The sequence below is a fragment of the Chrysemys picta genome, chromosome 22 (genome assembly GCF_011386835.1).
Source record: "Chrysemys picta bellii isolate R12L10 chromosome 22, ASM1138683v2, whole genome shotgun sequence".
In the NCBI taxonomy this organism is placed as follows: Eukaryota; Metazoa; Chordata; order Testudines; family Emydidae; genus Chrysemys; species Chrysemys picta.
Window position 1 is genome coordinate 14,748,169 of NC_088812.1, and position 16,915 is coordinate 14,765,083.

The following is a 16,915-nucleotide window of genomic DNA, read 5'->3' on the forward strand; positions in this document are numbered from 1 at the left end:
ACTGGGGGGCTGTACGAGGTAGGAGTAATAGGGGGAAGGTACTGGGGGAGCTTAAAGGGGGACAGAGCAATGGGGGGAGGGGAGGATACTGGGGGGGCTGTATGGGGTAGGGGTAATAGGGGGAGGTTACTGTGGGGGCTCTATGGGGTAGGGGTAATAGGGGGAAGGTAGTGAGGGGCTATATGGGGGAAGGGGCAATGTGGGGAGGGGGAGGATGCTGGATGGCTCTATGGGGTAGGGGTAATAGGGGGAAGATAGTGAGAGGCTATAGGGGGAGGGGGCAATGTGGGGAGGTGGAGCATGCTGGATGGCTATATGGGGTGGGGCAATGTGGGGAGGGGGAGGATACTGGGGGGCTGTAGGGGGCAGAATCCTAGAAATGTAGGACCTGAAAGGGCCTCAATAAGTCACCTAGTTCAGGCTCCTGCACTAAGATAGGACTGAGTATTATGTGGACCATCCCTGACAAGTGTTTGTCTAACCTGTTCTTGAAATCCTCTAACCTCCCTAGGTAATTTGTTCCATTGCTTAACTACCCTGACAGGAAGATTTCCTAATGATTAACCAAAATCTCCCTTGCTCACTTTAAGCCCATTACTTCTTGTCCTGTCCTAAACGGACAATGAGAACAATTTATCACCCTCCTTTTCATAACCACCTTTTACCTACTTGAAGATTATCATTCCCTCCCTTCCCCCTATCTTCTCTTTTCCAAACCAATCTAATTTTTTCAGTCTTTCCTTGTAGGTCATAATTTTTGTTGCTCTCCTATGGGCTTTTACCACAGTGTCCGCATCTTTCCCGAACTGTGGTGCTCAGAACTGGACAGAATACAGCAGTTGAGGCCTTATCAGTGTGGAATGGAGTAGAATAATTACTTCTCCTGTCCTGCTTACAATGCTCCTGCTAATACTTTAGAATGTTGTTTTTTTGTTGCAACAATATTACATTGTTGACTTCTATTCAGTTTATGATCCACTATAACCACTCATCCTTTTCTGCCCTACTCCTTCCTAGACAGTCATTTCCCATTTTGTATTATTTGTGCAACTGATTATTCCTTCCTAACAGTGGTACTGTACAGATATGTTTATTGAATTTCATCCTGTTTCTTTTAGACCATTGATCTAGTTTGTCATGCCCTCCAAAGTGCTTGCAACCTCTCCCACCTTGGTCCACAAACTTTATCAGTGTACTCTCTATCCCATTAGCCATATCATTTATGAAGATATTGAATAGAACTGGACCTAGGACAGATCCCTGTGGTACCCCACTTGATATGCCCTTCCAGCCTGATATCCATTGATAACTATTCCCTAAGTAAAATTTTCCAACCAGTTGTGCCCTCACCTCATAGGTTTGTCAAGGCTATATTTCTCTAGTTTATCAGAAGGTCAAGCGACAGTATCAAAAGCCTTACTAAAGTCAAGATATCACATCTACTCCTTCCCCCATGGCTTGTTACCCTGTCAAAGAAGGATATTAAGTTGGTTTGATACAATTTGTTCTTGACAAATCCATGTTGACCGCTTCCTTATTTTCTTCTAGGTGCTTACACATTGATTATTTGCTGCATTATTTTTCCAGATACGGAATATGAGCTGACTGGTCTTTAAGTCCCTAGGTTGTCCTTATTCCCCTTTTTACAGCTAGGTACTATATTTGCCCTTTTCCTCTCCAGGGAAGGGCAATAGGTCTCTAAAACATCCATTAAAAAAAAAAAAAGTAGTATCTCTTTATTCCACAGATACAGCTACAAAGAGGAAGTTTCATTTCCGAGCATGTCTTGCTGAGGTAACCTTTGGAGAGCTGAGCAGGTATAAGTGACAAACTTCACCCAGCCCAATTGCAATGCCAAAATAAAACCCTTAACAGGGAACCAGAGGGCCTCTAAAATGAGATTAAGCAGGCGATGATATTGCATTAAGTGAATGACAGCTAGAAAAAGGGAATCTGCTTACGACCAAGATCAGTTTGCAAGTTAGCTGCTCTGACACCTGGGAGTCTCATAAGTAAGAGGTGCGTTAGTAAATAAAACGCTGGAGAACAGAGAAGGAAAGCATCTCTGGACTTGAATTGTCAGACCTGTTCTCTTGTTTTCAGAGGTGAGAAATGTCTTCTGATGATCGCTGGTCTGCGGAGGAAGAGGACAGTCAAGTATCTAAACTGACACGGAAAGCTAGAGACTCTCCATTTGTTCCTGTAGGTGAGTTGACTCTTTCTGTGCATACAGAGTGCTATGGACAGGGTTTTATTGTAATAATTCTGCCCTGTTTTTCCTTAGAAATAATCTCTTCGGCTAGTAATGGAGGTTAATGGATTTTTTCCAGAAAACTAAAATGTACACCGGTTAAACGTGGAACAGCAAAATTGATAGCGTGAAAAGGTTTTTCTCCTTCCACTGTCAACTGTTGTACACCATTACTCTATCGTCATACTAGGATGGCCAGAGTAGAGTATAGATCTGTTGCAAAGGTGGCTGTTACTTTAGCAGTAGTCTGATGGAAGCCTGTTATAACCTTCATTTAAAAGGTGTCTTTACTGTAATTGTGCAGCTTCCTATAGTACCTTCTACATGGGGGTTCTTCCCTCAGAAACAGAGCTTTACCGGTTTCCATATTCACACACCATTGAATCAGACCTTCCTTTAAAAACCAATATATTAAGTGAGATGGGTCACATCCAGAATACTAGGTTTTCAGGAACTGTGCAGACCTGGAAAGGCAAGGAGAAGCCTGGCCAAGTTTCATCCATCAAACTTCATTAGGCTTCCCTAACATTTAGCAGTAACAGCAGGACTGTCAGAACAGAAGCTCTTCTAAACCTTAACGTGATTTGTATGTACCAGACTAAATGAACACAGGCTAATCTGTATACACTGTTGTCAATTTAGCAGGTTGCAAGGACATGGCTTGCTTTTTTGCAGCGTGTGTGGAGGGGTTGTAATTGAAAGATAAAAGAATAATTTAGTTATTCAATTTATATACCAAATAACAAAAGTAATTGAAAGTGATTTACAGGCCCTGACAACTTCAAAAGCAAAAAAGGCAGAGAGAAAATTAAACCTCTAGTTGAGGCTTCCTTCCCTACTTCAGAAAGAAAAAAAGTCAGATAATATGAGAGTGGATATGGCTACACTAGATGGTTTTGGGAACACAGAAAGTTGGATGCTTTGTTCAAACAGCATGTCTAATTTAGCATTTGGTAAACACTACTTTTTTAGGTCAGAAGGGGCAGATTCTGCAAACCCTTAATATGCTGATTTTTCACCCTATGCACTGTTTGGTAGATTTTAGCTTAAGGAACGTAGTATTTAGAGTAATTTATCTGACATTCTTTAAGCCAAAGTTACATTTTCTGGTTCTACACATTTATTGAACTTCACCCTCCTTCTGAATGCATAGGGATGGCAGGCTTTGTTGCTGTCGTGGGCTATGGTCTCTACAAGCTAAAACACAGAGGAGATCAGAAAATGTCAGTCCATCTCATTCACATGAGAGTTGCAGCACAAGGCTTTGTCGTAGGAGCAATAACAATAGGTAAGATACTGATTTGTGCAGAAACCTTTTCAAGATACCTTTTTGGTAGCTGAGCCCTTTCCTGGGGGGCGGATGGGGCAGTCTTCTGCCCGCATAGTAGTGGCCTACTCAGAGGGTGCTTGACTTACCTCTACTTTCAGCAAGTATTCTCCCATTTCAAAGCTACCAGCTATATCTTCATGATTCATGATATAACAATTCAAATTGGGATTTATTGGACCATTTAATATCCAGCTGTTACCTCCTTGCACCACTTATTTTTTAGGATATTTAGAGAAGACATTTTTACTGCTAAATAATTTTACTAGTTTGCAGACGTTAAATTAAATGAAAAGCAAAACTGTTTGCATGAACTCTCTTTCATATGAAAACCACCAATAGATAACAGTATCTGCTCTCTTTTGTTAGGTGTTCTCTTCTCTATGTATAAGGATTACGTTAAACCTCAGTTCAAGAATGGGGCCAAAAAGTGAACCAACTTCATAGGAGCAAGCAGGAGAGGAAAGCATATGTTCAGTATTAATTATTTAGAATTTCTATGTGTAAACACTGTAAGAATTTTAAGTAATAATCACCAGGACTTCTGTTAGCTCTGCCATTGAACGGCTGCTCTATGCTAAAGCCAACTGTTGGGATCAATACCTAAACTCACAATATCCATGTCTATGATGCTAGAGGCAATAGACTCAGCATGACTGACAGCACAGTCAGTACCAATGTTTCAGCAATCCCTGCCAGCTAGAGTAGTGTGCAAGGAGGAGAATTGTTATCTGGGGCAGAGGCAGCCATCTACCTACATCAAGTTCAGAATGCTGCAGTGCATCCTAGTTAGGAAAGAGGGCTACAATATGGAAAGAGCATTGCAAGCTTGTTCTTTGGGGTTGGCAGTAGACAGTTAACAGAAGTCCTGAGTAGTCCAATGTCTTGTACCATTGCTGGTTGTTTAAATGGTTCGTGCTAATATATTACATTAGCTGTTTATTGATGCTATTTTATTTATTAAATCTTTATATATAGGGTAACCCACTTGGTTACAATAAAATACTCATGTTTCAACTTGCTGAAGCCAATAGTTATAGCTACAATAACTAGATTTTGAACAGGTGCTCACTATGAAATACTGGGTCACTGCTCTTTGGCCTGTTGCATATTTCATGTCATTGCTATCGAGACCATCACCTGCCGGACATATCTGGTTTAACAAAGATGCTCTCTAAACCACAGCAGTGATTAACATGATGCAAGTAATGAGATTACAACAAGAGCCTCTTCCTTCCAACTAAAGCAACAGTGTTTGCAAACAAAAGCTCTGGCAGCTATTTAAGGACTCCCCAGAGATAACACACATGTTAGAGGGACTCCTGGTTCAGGTACTGTACAGGGTGAGACTTGCCTGCCACCGAAAGATGCAACAAATTACAGTTAGCACCAACTGGGGTAGAGACCAAGGCTAGAGGCAGCCTGCCTCTAAAGGTAATCAGCTGAGGGGGGGAACTATTCCTCAGCCGTAAACCCAGATCCTTAGTGTCCCTTGTATGTAGCTACAGCAGCAAGCAGAAGCCCACTAGGCCACTTGCTAGATGCCTAATCCACATTGGTCAAGGTAACATTGTAATGGGATTTACTAAAAACAAAAGCAAGTACCACCTGCAACAGACTTAGGCTATGTCTACACTACAGACCTTACAGCGGCATAGCTGTACCGCTTGTAAGGTCTCCTGTGTAGCTGCGCTTTGCTAGCAGGAGAGAGCTTTTCTGCTGGCATAATTAAACCACCTACAATGAGCGGCATTAGCTATGTTGGCAGGAGAGCCTCTCCTGCTGACATAGCGCTGCCCACACCAGCACTTTTGCCGGTGAAACTGATGTCGGTCAGCGGTGTGTGGTTTTCCTTCTTCACACTCCTGACCAACAAAAGTGGTAGTCAAGTATCAGAGGGGTAGCCGTGTTAGTCTTAAAGGTGCCACAGGGCCCTCTGTTGCTTTTTACAGATTCAGACTAACAGAAGTATTGGAGCATAAGCTTTCGTGGGTGAATGCCCACTTCATCAGACGCAAGGGAAGCCGCGGCCAGCACATCCCTCGCCCGCGCCGCTTCTCGCCGCCCCCATTGGCCCGGGACGGCGAACCGCGGGCCAGTGGGGGCCGCGATCGACCAAACCTGCCACGTCAGCAGGTAAATAAACTGGCCCGGCCCGCCAGGGGAGCCGCGTGCCAAACATTGCCAACCCCTGGTGTAAACAAAGCTTTAGTGTGAGAAAAAGAATATCTGAGTATGACTCTTTTTGCAAAAACATTTACAGCACGTGTTTATACTTTTCCACATTAACTGGTGGAAACTTGGACACCATTGCCCATGCTACACTTCAATCCAAACTTTAGGGTCTCACTACAGTTTGGAGCCAGAGAATATCCTCTGGTGTACTGCATTCAGTACTCACACTGGTAGCGTTTTACTTCCCTCGCATGTAATAGCTACGAGTTTTTGCAGTTGTTCACACTGTACAGTCTGTTCTTGTACAGAAAACAGCCAGTGAAAGTTATTAACTTTCTGGGTCATCTGACCTGAAGAATATCAGCATTATTTCTTAAGCAAGTGAAGCCTAAACAGAAAAAGCTAAAGCGAATTTGACACATTTATTTGACAGTCTAGACTTCCATCATGTTCATCACAAGTCAAAGTGTAATCAATATCTTTAATAAATGAGTGCCAAATACACAGGGATAGAAATGCTCCATTGGTAAGAGATTTAATTAAAAAACAGAAGTAAGATGCCTCAGAACTGAGCCCACATAGACATATATAAAAATATAATTCAGGGTATCTTCCATTTGAAAGCAGTTCCTGCCTCAGGGTTCTTAGCACAACTGCAAAAGATTTATTCTTTAAAAAAAAAAACCAAAACAAAAGACACTTGCCCACCCAGAATATCATGGCCTCAAGCTTTGAGTTTGGAACCATCCAATTCTCAGAAATTATCCTAATCATTCAAGACTTCTTGAAATGGCATGAAAATGCAAAGCTCATGTTCAATTCCATCTGTGTAAAGCTATTCCCAGGAAAAGTGAACCCCATTCTGTGGGGGTTGGTTGGCTTAAGAGAAGAGGCCACATTTCACCTATAGATGGAAGCTGCTGTGTAACTGCACATGGATTTATTCCATTACATTTATGGCTGGAAGAACTACATGAAGAAATTTTGAAGTTCCCTCTTCAGGACTTAGTAGTTAACAGGCACTTTTCATGGTGAGCACTCTTAATAGAGCGGTGTCCACTCCTATAACTGTATAGACAGATACTTAAATCAAGGATTCTATAGATCCCTACCTCTGATGTCAGGAGTAAAACCTAAACTTGCATTGCCTCTACAAATTGTTTGTATTTTGAAATTGAGAATTAAGCATTTCAACGCACTGTCGGTCAAATAAAAGCTGGGATGTGGTGACAAAAAAAACAAAGTTAGACTGAATGCACAAAGATACAGCTCTTTGTGTCCTCCCATTCCAGTTACACCGTAGTTACCATTTCCTACGCAGCAGTCAGCAATGTAGTTGTGGGGGGCAAGGCAAGTACCTGAAATAAAATCCTAGAGCGGCTCAGTATTGGAGAACTGGCCAGATGCTTAGAAGAGGTGGGCAGGGAAGTGAGGATTGCCACGCTCTTGGAGTAGGAGACCTCTTCAGATAGCCACAGTGGAGGCTAGAGAGGTTTGAGATGATAGGACTCATTGCTATAGTAACTGAGCACCTAAGTACCTGGACAGATAGGGAGGGCGTTTTTAGACAGAAGGGAGCAGAAATGGAAGAGCATGCCCAGAACATAATCTGCATTTGACAGACGCCTTGTACGCTTCTTCCTTAGGCTCCAATGGATTTGCACTTCAGAATCTGCCCATCCTTTTGAGTTAATTATTTCTCATTGTGTAGTCTCCTTAGTGTACTTCATAAATGAGATCATTCAAAATCAAATGTAAAATCTTAACATTACTCATTTGGACAATCTTCCAAAAACTGGAAAACATGTTAGTGTCCCATCATTTAACTGACCTAAGAAACACCAAGCAGAATAAGTTTAGATCTAAATCAATAAGATATTCAAATATCTATAATTTACTACCCAAATAATTTACAATTAAAAAAAGGATTAAAGAAAATATTTTGAGTACCTAAAGATAAGACAAACCCATAGGGTATGTGATACTATGAACTGGTTTGACTCTGGCTCTTCATTGGTCCTGTGAGAACCTTCATGGCTGATGTCAAGTGCAACGTCTGCTGATTCCATCTGACACTCCTCTGCAGATGTCAGTTTTATCCTGTGCTCCTTCTCGGAGGAAATCTTTCCGTCATTCATGATGCTTGACCATACCTGTTTCTGAACTAACCATAAGTAAGGAAAATCCTTTTCTGCAGCACAAAGGGGCTTCAAAATTGTTTTTGTTCTTGCTACTGCAGTTCAGGGAATCATCTAGTCACAATTGAGTCTGCATCGACATTGTTCAGAAGGAAGAGTTCAGGGTGAGTAGTAAGTCCCAGCTGATACTAGAGAAGGCAAAGAAGAAAATTAGGGAAACCACTTTGAAACAGAAGCCAAAGACAGTGAAATCAAGGGTGATTAGGTTAAAGTCACTAAACAGAGGGTTTTATGCTTTGACTTTCTTCAGCCTAAAACTTTGTTAAAAAGTCATGGATCAATGCTTCAAATCCTGAAATAATACAGAAACATCTTATTTTGTTCAGACAATGAGTTTCATAGGACTTGTACAACCCAGAAGTGCAAGCTGCCTGGCCTGGCGTCCATGTAGAGAATAATCCTCCAGGGCAGGTAGTAATTGAGACAACTGCATGCCACAGGCACAGAGGCATGACCAAGACCAAGTTCTTTTCCAGCAGTTAAGTGCTAGTCTCTCTGAACTGATACATACGCTGCAGTTTTATTTCACTAAGGGCTTGCCTACACCCTGATTTAGTGCACAGCAAGCCAGGGTGTTTGAAACAGCAGTACATCAAAGCACACTATGGAATTTTTAGTGCGCGGAAGCAGAGCCTATGCAGCCGGTTAGTGCCATGTAGACAAGCCCTTAGGAACTGGTACTGCCAGAAGGCCAAGTAGCTCCAAGCCACACAGTACAGTAGAACCTCAGAGTTACGAACACCAGAGTTATGAACTGACCGGTCAACCACACCCCTCATTTGGAACCGGAAGTACACAATCAAGCAGTAGCAGAGACAAAAAAAAAAGCAAATGCAGTACAGCAGTGGTCCAAAACCTTTTCCGTGTGGTGGGCGCTGGACCGAGGACTGTGGCTGCCAGACAAGCAGCCGCCGAGAAGTGGCAACGTCAAGAAGCGTCGCCACCGAAATGCAGCGTCATCAAGAGGCGTCGCCGCCGAATTGCCGCCGACTTCTTGATGTTGCCACTTCTCGGTGGCATTTTGGCGGCTGCTTGTCCGGCGGCCAGTAAGCGGGCACACATAAATGGCCCGGCGGGAGCCATGGCGCACGCGGGCACCGCGTTGGGGACCCCTGCAGTACTGTACTGTGTTAAATGTAAACTACTAAAAAAAGGGCAAAGTTAAAAAAAATATTTGACAAAATAAGGGAACTGTTTGTGATTGTTTAATTTAAATTAAGATGGTTAAAAGCAGCATTTTTCTTTTTCATAGTAAAGTTTCAAAGCTTTATTAAGGCAATATTCAGCTGTAAGCTTTTGAAAGAACCATAACATTTAGTTCAGACTTACAAAAATGTCAGAGTTACGAACAACCTCCATTCCCGAGGTGTTCGTAACTCTGAGGTTCTACTGTAGCTCATAAGGCCTTCTAAACCATAATCTGATCAGTAAGAATTGTACTTAACTAGATAACGGATTCTTTGGTCCTGCCACTTTCATTATATAAAATAAAATAAAATCCAAGTTTTGTGAGGCTGTTAGATGTTAAAACCAAAGCATTAAATCAATTTTTATTCTTTAATCAGCAGCAGTAAATCTGATTTATGTTATAAATATGATAAATACTGTACCACAATTAAGTGATTTATTAAAGTTATTTTGATTAATCTGAAGGAGTGTCATTGAAAGATTGAAGCAACATGCAGCTGATTAAAAAACAAAGGTGATTCAGCCGCTAGAACAGACAGGAGACAGATTTTTCCATCTTTCCATGCTGATTATCACTTATTACAGTAGATCTTGTACATTAATTACCTACTAGATTATTAGCAGTAGGGTCACAGAGTGTGATCCAACAGGAAAACCCAATCTCCACTTATCAGAACATGGGATTCACCCTTTTCAAGTAGTGTGAATTCGTTACAGAAAGTTTAGTTAAGCTAACAGTGGATGTTGTTTCAGTGCAACAGGTTCTCTCTGCCAGGGTGCACTCTCAATTAGCCAATGATAATAACCAGTTATTTATCTTCTATCTGGACAGGCTTCAGTCACTAGTGGCCAGCCAAAGAATATGCTGCTATGCTCTAGGACCCAAGAGTTACATCTTTATAAAATCCTGTTTTGTATCCAGTTTATGTCTCAGCTGCAGTAGTTTGAGGACTCTCTTTAAAAGGGATTTGTGTCTGATTTACAAGTTAGCTTATGAGAGCAATGGCTGTCCATAAGTTTTTATTTAATGGACACAATACTTCACATCGATACATATTACAAAAACATGCAAGGGACACAGATGCAATATCCCATTACTGTTTCGGTTGGGGGGAATTAAGGACGGTATCTTTCTCTGTTATAATTTCCTGTTACATCAACATGCAAGTTTAATTGATTCCACATATATAGAAGATAAAGTTATTCTCCTCTGTGAAGATTAAGTTCATGCTTAATTATTCAAAATTTGTTTAAAAATTCAGTTGTTAGAAATCAAAAGGCAAGACAAGAGTTTTCAATGGACTGAAACTTACCAAAAGTGTTTCTTACACGGTAGAAACAAAGAAACTAAGTAGGTATTAATTTAATTAAAGGCCTGTAGCGAACTTACAAAATTCAGTGTTTCCTCTAAGAGAAATAAATAATATGCATTACTTACAGCTTCCAGTTCACTTAAAGCAGGTAGGGAAAGCTTGTAATAAAAAAACGGGAAAGAAAGTTCCCATATCACATAGTAACACAAAGATCAATTTCTGAACAGAAGCAAAGGTTCAGGTTTGTTTCAAAAAAAAGAATGGAGTGTGCAATGCCTGCTTCTATCAGAATTCCCTCCCAACTCCCAAATAGATTTTAAGGCCAGAAGGGACCATTATATCACCATGCCTGAACTCCTGAATAAGATCATTCCTATTCCAACTTAGCAGAGTTTATCCCCTATTAAGGTTGTTCCTGGCCAAAACATGTTGGCATTTGATTAAATGGTCTTAATGTAGAATGGTAAGTTTGTCTTCCAAATAGAGCCACCCAAAGACACCTATAAAAATGCTCAACTGAACCCTAGCAAGAATTATATTCAGGTAGTCAGGTTGCACAAGCTAATAGCATATCAATCCTTTGCTATTGCTGGGAGCAGAAGCACTCAATGCTGCCCTGAAGGGAGCGGAGAATATCAAGGCAAGATAGCTTCTTGGTTGAATGTCTTACACGAACAAGGACTGTAGTGACAATTTCTGGCAACAGCAGTTAGTGAGAAGTTACTATGCACAGCTTGGAGAGCGTTAGTATAGAAATACTAAGGTTTGCATGCAATCTAGTGTACAGGGCCAATAACCCTACAGCATCTCAATCATTTGGGCAGCAATACGAGTTTCTTTTAAAGCAACATACTGGGTGTCGCAATTTAAAAAAAGGACCCAAGAAACCAAGTTGAAAAAGTGTCTATTCTTTTAATTGAAAATGTAGTGCATACAAATTGATTCATGCTCAATTAAAAAAAAAAATTAAGTTTCACAATGAATAGAATAGAAGCTAAATTATACCACGCTAAGAGGACTTTATACAGACGTTCCTGCATATAGCGGTGATTTTGATATATAGTTCGCAACATATTCAACAGTGACCGTCATACATGTTCACAGTGGGCATGCATTTTTGACACTTTTACAAACCAGAAATTTTTAAAAAATGCATGAAAGTCTAAGGCATAAAAATTAAACTACAGGAACTTATAAGCGAATGAAGGCAGCTAGATTCAAGTCTAACAGCAGTTCTAGATCATAAACGTGCCTTTGGTTAGACAGTCTATAGAATTTTACTGCCCAAGGAAGACAGATTAACACACAAGTCAGCAGAATTAGTACAAGACTACAAACCCTGGCAGTAAGTAGGATGCATACTCAGGATTTCTAGCTGGAATTTGGAACTAAAACGCTAAGTGAAGTCATTTTTTTCTTTATATCAAGCATTAATACTTAAGTCAAGTATGTTTTGTCAGTTATCTTGACTAAGAGTAAATTAGTCAACTTTGTAGGCTTAGTCAAAACGATCATTAAAAAAGATTAGCAGCTTTAATTTTTGCCATCCCAAATTCATCGTGTCTCTTGCTCATAGTTACAGCCTTCCTAACCAAATTTATGAAACCAACTCATTTATGCACTTGGGAGTTATATTCTTTCCTGTATGTCTGCACTTATCATCATAACAGGAGCCGCACATGTAGGTGTTCTTTACTACTATTGGAAACCGTGAGGTTTATACTTTACTCTAGCAATTTGAGACTATGGGCTGGACTCTCCATTGTCCAACACCTTGTGTAGTCTAGGGCAAAGCAGTTGTAAACTTTTACTGTTCTGATTCAGTAGCATTTTAACCTCAGTGCAAAGCGGATATAATGGACTACGGCAAGTCGCAGGGCAATGGGAGAATCTGGCTGTATGCCTTTGCTTTTGGCAAGACAGCAATTGTAACATTCAGTATCTATTTCTGACTGCTACAATGGATAAGAATATGGAAGTGGTCAAGCCTGAACTAAACTCAATGTTCTCACACCACCCAGTGAGAACCACATGCCATTTCCATACAGGAAAATATTTAAAGGCATTCTCCACACTTACTCTGGACATATCTTTTACCTCCCATCGACATGATGGATGTCCTTTACAGTCTGAAGTTTGTCCAAACAAGAGGCATTACTATAAAAAGAAAAAGCTACCATTCCCTTGTGAAATCTGTCTCTCCAACCCTCCGAAAGCCATGGATAACCCCCTTTATCTGCACAGAAGAATCACCTCTCTTGTGATGAACATGATAAACACTAAGACAATGAATTACCTGAGAAAACCTTGTCTCCAATTAGAACTACAGAAACTAAGCTTGAAAACATATCTACATTAGCCATTCTCAATAAAATATTCCCACTTAAAAAAAAAAAAAAAGGACTAATTTTAGTGATCAGGAGAGTGGAGGACTAATAGCATGGGTTAAGTCAGGCAAAGGAAGGGGAGATGCTGTGCAACCCACACAGATCTTCCAGGGGACCCCAATCCTGTATCTTGTAATACCCTGGCTATTCCAGTCCCTAGCCTCTGTTGAGCAGACCGCAATCATGCCATGCTTTTGGTAGGTTCACACAGAGGGATTGAGAAGTCCTTTCGAAGCCACTTTCACTTGTGACCCATGTCAGGATTTGAACCCAGTTCTCTTAAAAAGGTGAAAAAACTAATGCACAAACTAAAATTTAGTACAGATCAAAATATCTGATGGGCACATACGATGAAGGACAGAATTGAGATCAGTTGAATTCTTGTGAAAATACCTATCAAAATACCTCAACGCAAACACAAATGCTTACACACAGAGTTATCAGCTAAAACTTTTATCAAGTAGTAACAGAAGAAAAATCTTACTCAATAAGATCCAGGACTTCAGTTTCCCTACAGATTCGCTTTACAGGATCCACTCATGAACACACGCCCCGCCCCCTCCCCTAAAAACAATAGTATATCCCCAAGGATATAACCACTTAATTCATGATAAAATTAGGACAAAATGTGCAGTCTTTTCCCAAACAGAGAAAAGGAATGCACGTTTCTCACTGTGATCTTTGCAATACTAGATTTAAGACTGCCTTGGGAGGTGGAGAAGCAGGAACTACAATGGGGAAAGTATAAAGGGCCAGACTGGAAGTGAAAGTAAGGAAGTTTAAAAAAAATGGAGACCCAAATCATGGAAGGCTTTTAGCATTCTGTTACGTTACACTCCATGAGTCATGATACAGGAAATTGCAGAAAATACAGAGACAATTTCTATTAATGCCATACATACAAAATAATTCACAGAATCATAAACAACCTGTAAACACTGATTTATTTTTTACCCTTGCTGATCACCAGAATCACATACCAGGTAGGAAAAAAATATGCCAACTCTAATGCTTAGACTTCTAGTGTTTATGGGCTAGGATTTCTCCAACACAATTCCCACCTCCGAGAACGAATTTCTGCACCCCATATTCATTCTGATTAACTGTAACCAGTAACTATTTTCTAATGCATTTAGAGTGCGAAATAACCAGGTCAATTTGAGATTATGGAATACAATTGAATTCTGATCTGTGGAGGTAGATTGCATCACTTAGTGTCACAGACTTTACCCGTTGCTTGTCTAATTGTGAGAAGGAGGATTAATACTTCAGATACTGTCCAAGCAGCTTGATTTCTGTTTAGCAGCTTGTATTACAGATTCACTGGAAGACTTCAGAGGCAGAGAACTAGCTAAATGGACGTGTCATTTTGGAACATAGAGTGTCTCTTTGCCAGGCTGTTAAGCTGGTTAGTGTCTGGATAATAGGAAAGTTACATGCAGTTCCTACATTGCAAAGCAGACATCTATTCCAGCAGCAACATGACATTATGTTTGTGATTAGGTGTGTGATTAGAGGGGGTCAGCAAGGAAACTTACTCATCTCTTTAGTTATCTTAGTAACACAATATTTCCCAGTACGTACATCTGAGCTTTTATACAACAAACTTACACAAGTATTTTCCGTGCAAATTGCACATACGTTTGGATATGTTCACACAGTAAACCATAGAAACGCACTGGCTCTGATGGCTACCTGCTGTGTGCAGACAGACCCAGTGTTTAGTTAATTTGAGTGACAGGCGGTTCTTCAGTAAGCCCTGTTCTAGTGACGCTTACCGTTTGCCCACAGGCCAGGAAGGAGATCCCAAGAGCAATCAGACACAGCCAGCTCTGGAATTAAAGAAGAAGGAGTGGGCTGTGAGAAACATTGCTGCAAGTTACTTTTTAGCAGCTGCACTTTAATGAATGGAAGCATGGAGGGATTACTAGATGCTATTTTTCAGTAATTACTCAAAAGTCAAGTTACCAAATCTCTTCATAATGAGTTCTACAGAGAACGTTAAGGATGTTAAAGCACATTAAGCCTGCTGAGATGGTGAAAGCCATTCAATAGATTCTTGAGCATGGTTATAAGCCGTTCTAAACTTTGACACACTTTTCACAATAAGTAGAAACTTGGAGATACAGGAGCAGTCACAGGAAGGAAAGTCACACTGCAGGCTGACAGACTCTCCCCCTCCCCCCCGTTTTTTGTTTTTTAAACAAATGCATAATTGTCCCCTCTTACCATTTGAATACACACAAACAGATCTGGAATTTTGCATGATTCAGGTGGTCTCCCCCCATCAGACTATTAGATGAGTTATAAAAGGAACTGGATGGAAGGTAAGAAGTTGCAAGGAGTAGAGCACAGAACTGAGTGGCGCTTGAAAGCTTGAACGTGTCTTGACTTATGGGAAACTGAGGCACATATCTGAAATTATGCACCTGGCGGATGGCGAGGATTAGTGTTTGTAAGAGTTCTATGGTTTATTAAATAAAAGTTCCCAGCTCCTGGGAAAGCAAGTTCATTCTCTCAGTCCTGCCTACAAGCTGCCTCAGCCCAATAATCACCGGAATCACAATTTTATACAGCAATCGTCTTGCCAAAGAGCGTGGAAGAACAATACTTACCAAATATGCTACAAAGCACAGGTAGGCAACACAGACAACAGCTGCAACCACGTACAAGGCAAGGTGTCCCAGTGCGGTGACATAGACCGCCACAAAATACATGTTAATGGAGCAGACAATGAGAATGAGCACACTGCCAGCGATCTTCCAGCCTCTGAAAGGGAAGCCAAAAGAAACGGGATTACGGGGGCATTTGGGAGAGAGGGATGTTCCTATTTGCCCTGGTGTTTGGAGGGAACACTTCTTGTAATGTAAATGCCGAGACTCTGAAAATGTAGTCACCAGAATAGAAACTTTCGTTGACCTGCACTGACTCTTTTCTAATAGGGTTGCTACTTTTAGACTAAAAACACAGACTAGAAAAAGGGACAAGAAAAGAGGTCAAGACAGCGCTCAGGAAGCAATAAACACACACCTGTTTCTAGAAGTGACATATTGGGCACCACTCCAAGGAGAGTGAGTTGTCAAACAGGTCTTGGGGAGACTGGGCTATGTATAAGAAGCTTAAAAGCAGAACTACTCTAATACTGTTTGGGGAATAAAAACAATTCACACGTTTTCGTGAACAGTTAGCCCTGCACTGAAGGAGGAAGAAAGGCCTAGTGGTTGCGGTGCCAGCTTGGACTTGGGAGACTTGGTTCTTCTACTTTGCCACAAAATTCCCATGTGACCTTGGGCAAGTCACTTGGCCTCTCAATTCCCCATATGTAAAATGGGGATAAAACTCCCCTCCCTCAGAGGGTGTTGCGAGGATAAATACATTAAAGGTTGTGCTCAGATATCACATTTATTGGGACCAAGCACCCAAGATAGATATCCATACCCAGGCCTCAATCAAATGGTTTTAAAATCAGGAAACGGTCAGGTGGGTGGGATTCTTTTCATACTTACAGTCCATTGGCGAAGTCATTCATCACAGGATGCAGGCTGGTGAACGTGAGGACTGGGATTAAAGCAAAGGGAAGCTGGAATAAGGCAACAAGATGCAGGAGATTAGGGCTGGGACTTTGTTCGCATTAAAAAAAAACAAAAAAAACCACACACACACACACACAAACTTTTCCCTTTAGCTTTTGAAAGTGTGTCATCTAAGATCTCTCATGGCTAGGAATAGGAAACAGTTTAAAGCCACAGCTGGTGCTTTCCCACCTCCCCTCAACCGAGAGATTCTTCAGTGAAAGAATCCAGAAGTGTTTATAGAAGCAAGACCCCACAGTACTTTTCCTCCTCTCTCTGTAGTCCAGCTGAACTAGGAGTTATTTTCTATGCTGGGATATGGGCTGTATCACTCTGGAGTGCGAGGAGCAAGTTTCAGACAAGAACCATCGGAAGCTGAAGTTCTTCTACTCTGAGCCCTTAATTTGGCAGTTCCCATTCCTCATTTTACAACAGGAACAAGGCACCATAAATACATATCTAGGTCGTTGCAGAGCTGGAAACTCGAGGAGAACTGGACCAGCC

At 41.1% G+C, this 16,915-nt stretch overlaps 2 protein-coding genes across 13 annotated transcripts in view; one reads left to right on the top strand and one right to left on the bottom strand.

Moving 5' to 3' along the window:
• Nucleotides 1-1,916: 1,916 nt before the first annotated feature.
• On the top strand, nt 1,917-4,595 carry HIGD1C (HIG1 hypoxia inducible domain family member 1C). 3 transcript variants are annotated; one of them, XM_024100932.3, is made up of 4 exons: nt 1,917-2,012; nt 2,104-2,206; nt 3,405-3,539; nt 3,948-4,150. In XM_024100932.3, the coding sequence occupies exons 2-4, from the start codon at nt 2,113-2,115 to the stop codon at nt 4,010-4,012; spliced, it is 294 nt and encodes a 97-aa protein (XP_023956700.1). In that variant the 5' UTR covers nt 1,917-2,012; nt 2,104-2,112; the 3' UTR covers nt 4,013-4,150. The 3 variants fall into 3 exon arrangements, with proteins under 3 accessions (XP_023956700.1, XP_023956699.1, XP_065432628.1); XM_024100931.3 differs by having other exon boundaries at nt 1,950-2,019; XM_065576556.1 differs by having other exon boundaries at nt 1,962-2,206; nt 3,948-4,595.
• A 1,561-nt stretch (nt 4,596-6,156) lies between these two features.
• Nucleotides 6,157-16,915, bottom strand: part of SLC11A2 (solute carrier family 11 member 2) — a 41,741-nt gene continuing 30,982 nt past the window's right edge. For 6 of the 10 annotated variants that reach the window (XM_065576533.1, XM_065576538.1, XM_065576535.1 and 3 more), the window contains 5 exons: nt 16,346-16,419; nt 15,455-15,608; nt 14,618-14,671; nt 10,578-10,610; nt 7,627-8,079 (listed from right to left, as the gene is read on the bottom strand). In XM_065576533.1, coding sequence (XP_065432605.1) covers nt 8,002-8,079; nt 10,578-10,610; nt 14,618-14,671; nt 15,455-15,608; nt 16,346-16,419 — 393 coding nt within the window. In that variant the 3' untranslated portion in view covers nt 7,627-8,001. Of the gene's footprint in view, nt 8,080-10,577; nt 10,611-14,617; nt 14,672-15,454; nt 15,609-16,345; nt 16,420-16,915 lie in introns of all 10 variants that reach the window. The other 4 variants (XM_065576534.1, XM_065576543.1, XM_065576541.1 and 1 more) reach the window with 1 other exon arrangement.

Coding starts and splice junctions, on each gene's coding strand:
- HIGD1C (XM_024100932.3), top strand. CDS start 2,113: ATGTCTTCTGATGATCGCTGGTCTGCGGAGGAAGAGGACAGTCAAGTA. Junction 2,207..3,404: donor CTCTCCATTTGTTCCTGTAG/GTGAGTTGACTC, acceptor CTGAATGCATAG/GGATGGCAGGCTTTGTTGCT. Junction 3,540..3,947: donor CGTAGGAGCAATAACAATAG/GTAAGATACTGA, acceptor CTCTTTTGTTAG/GTGTTCTCTTCTCTATGTAT.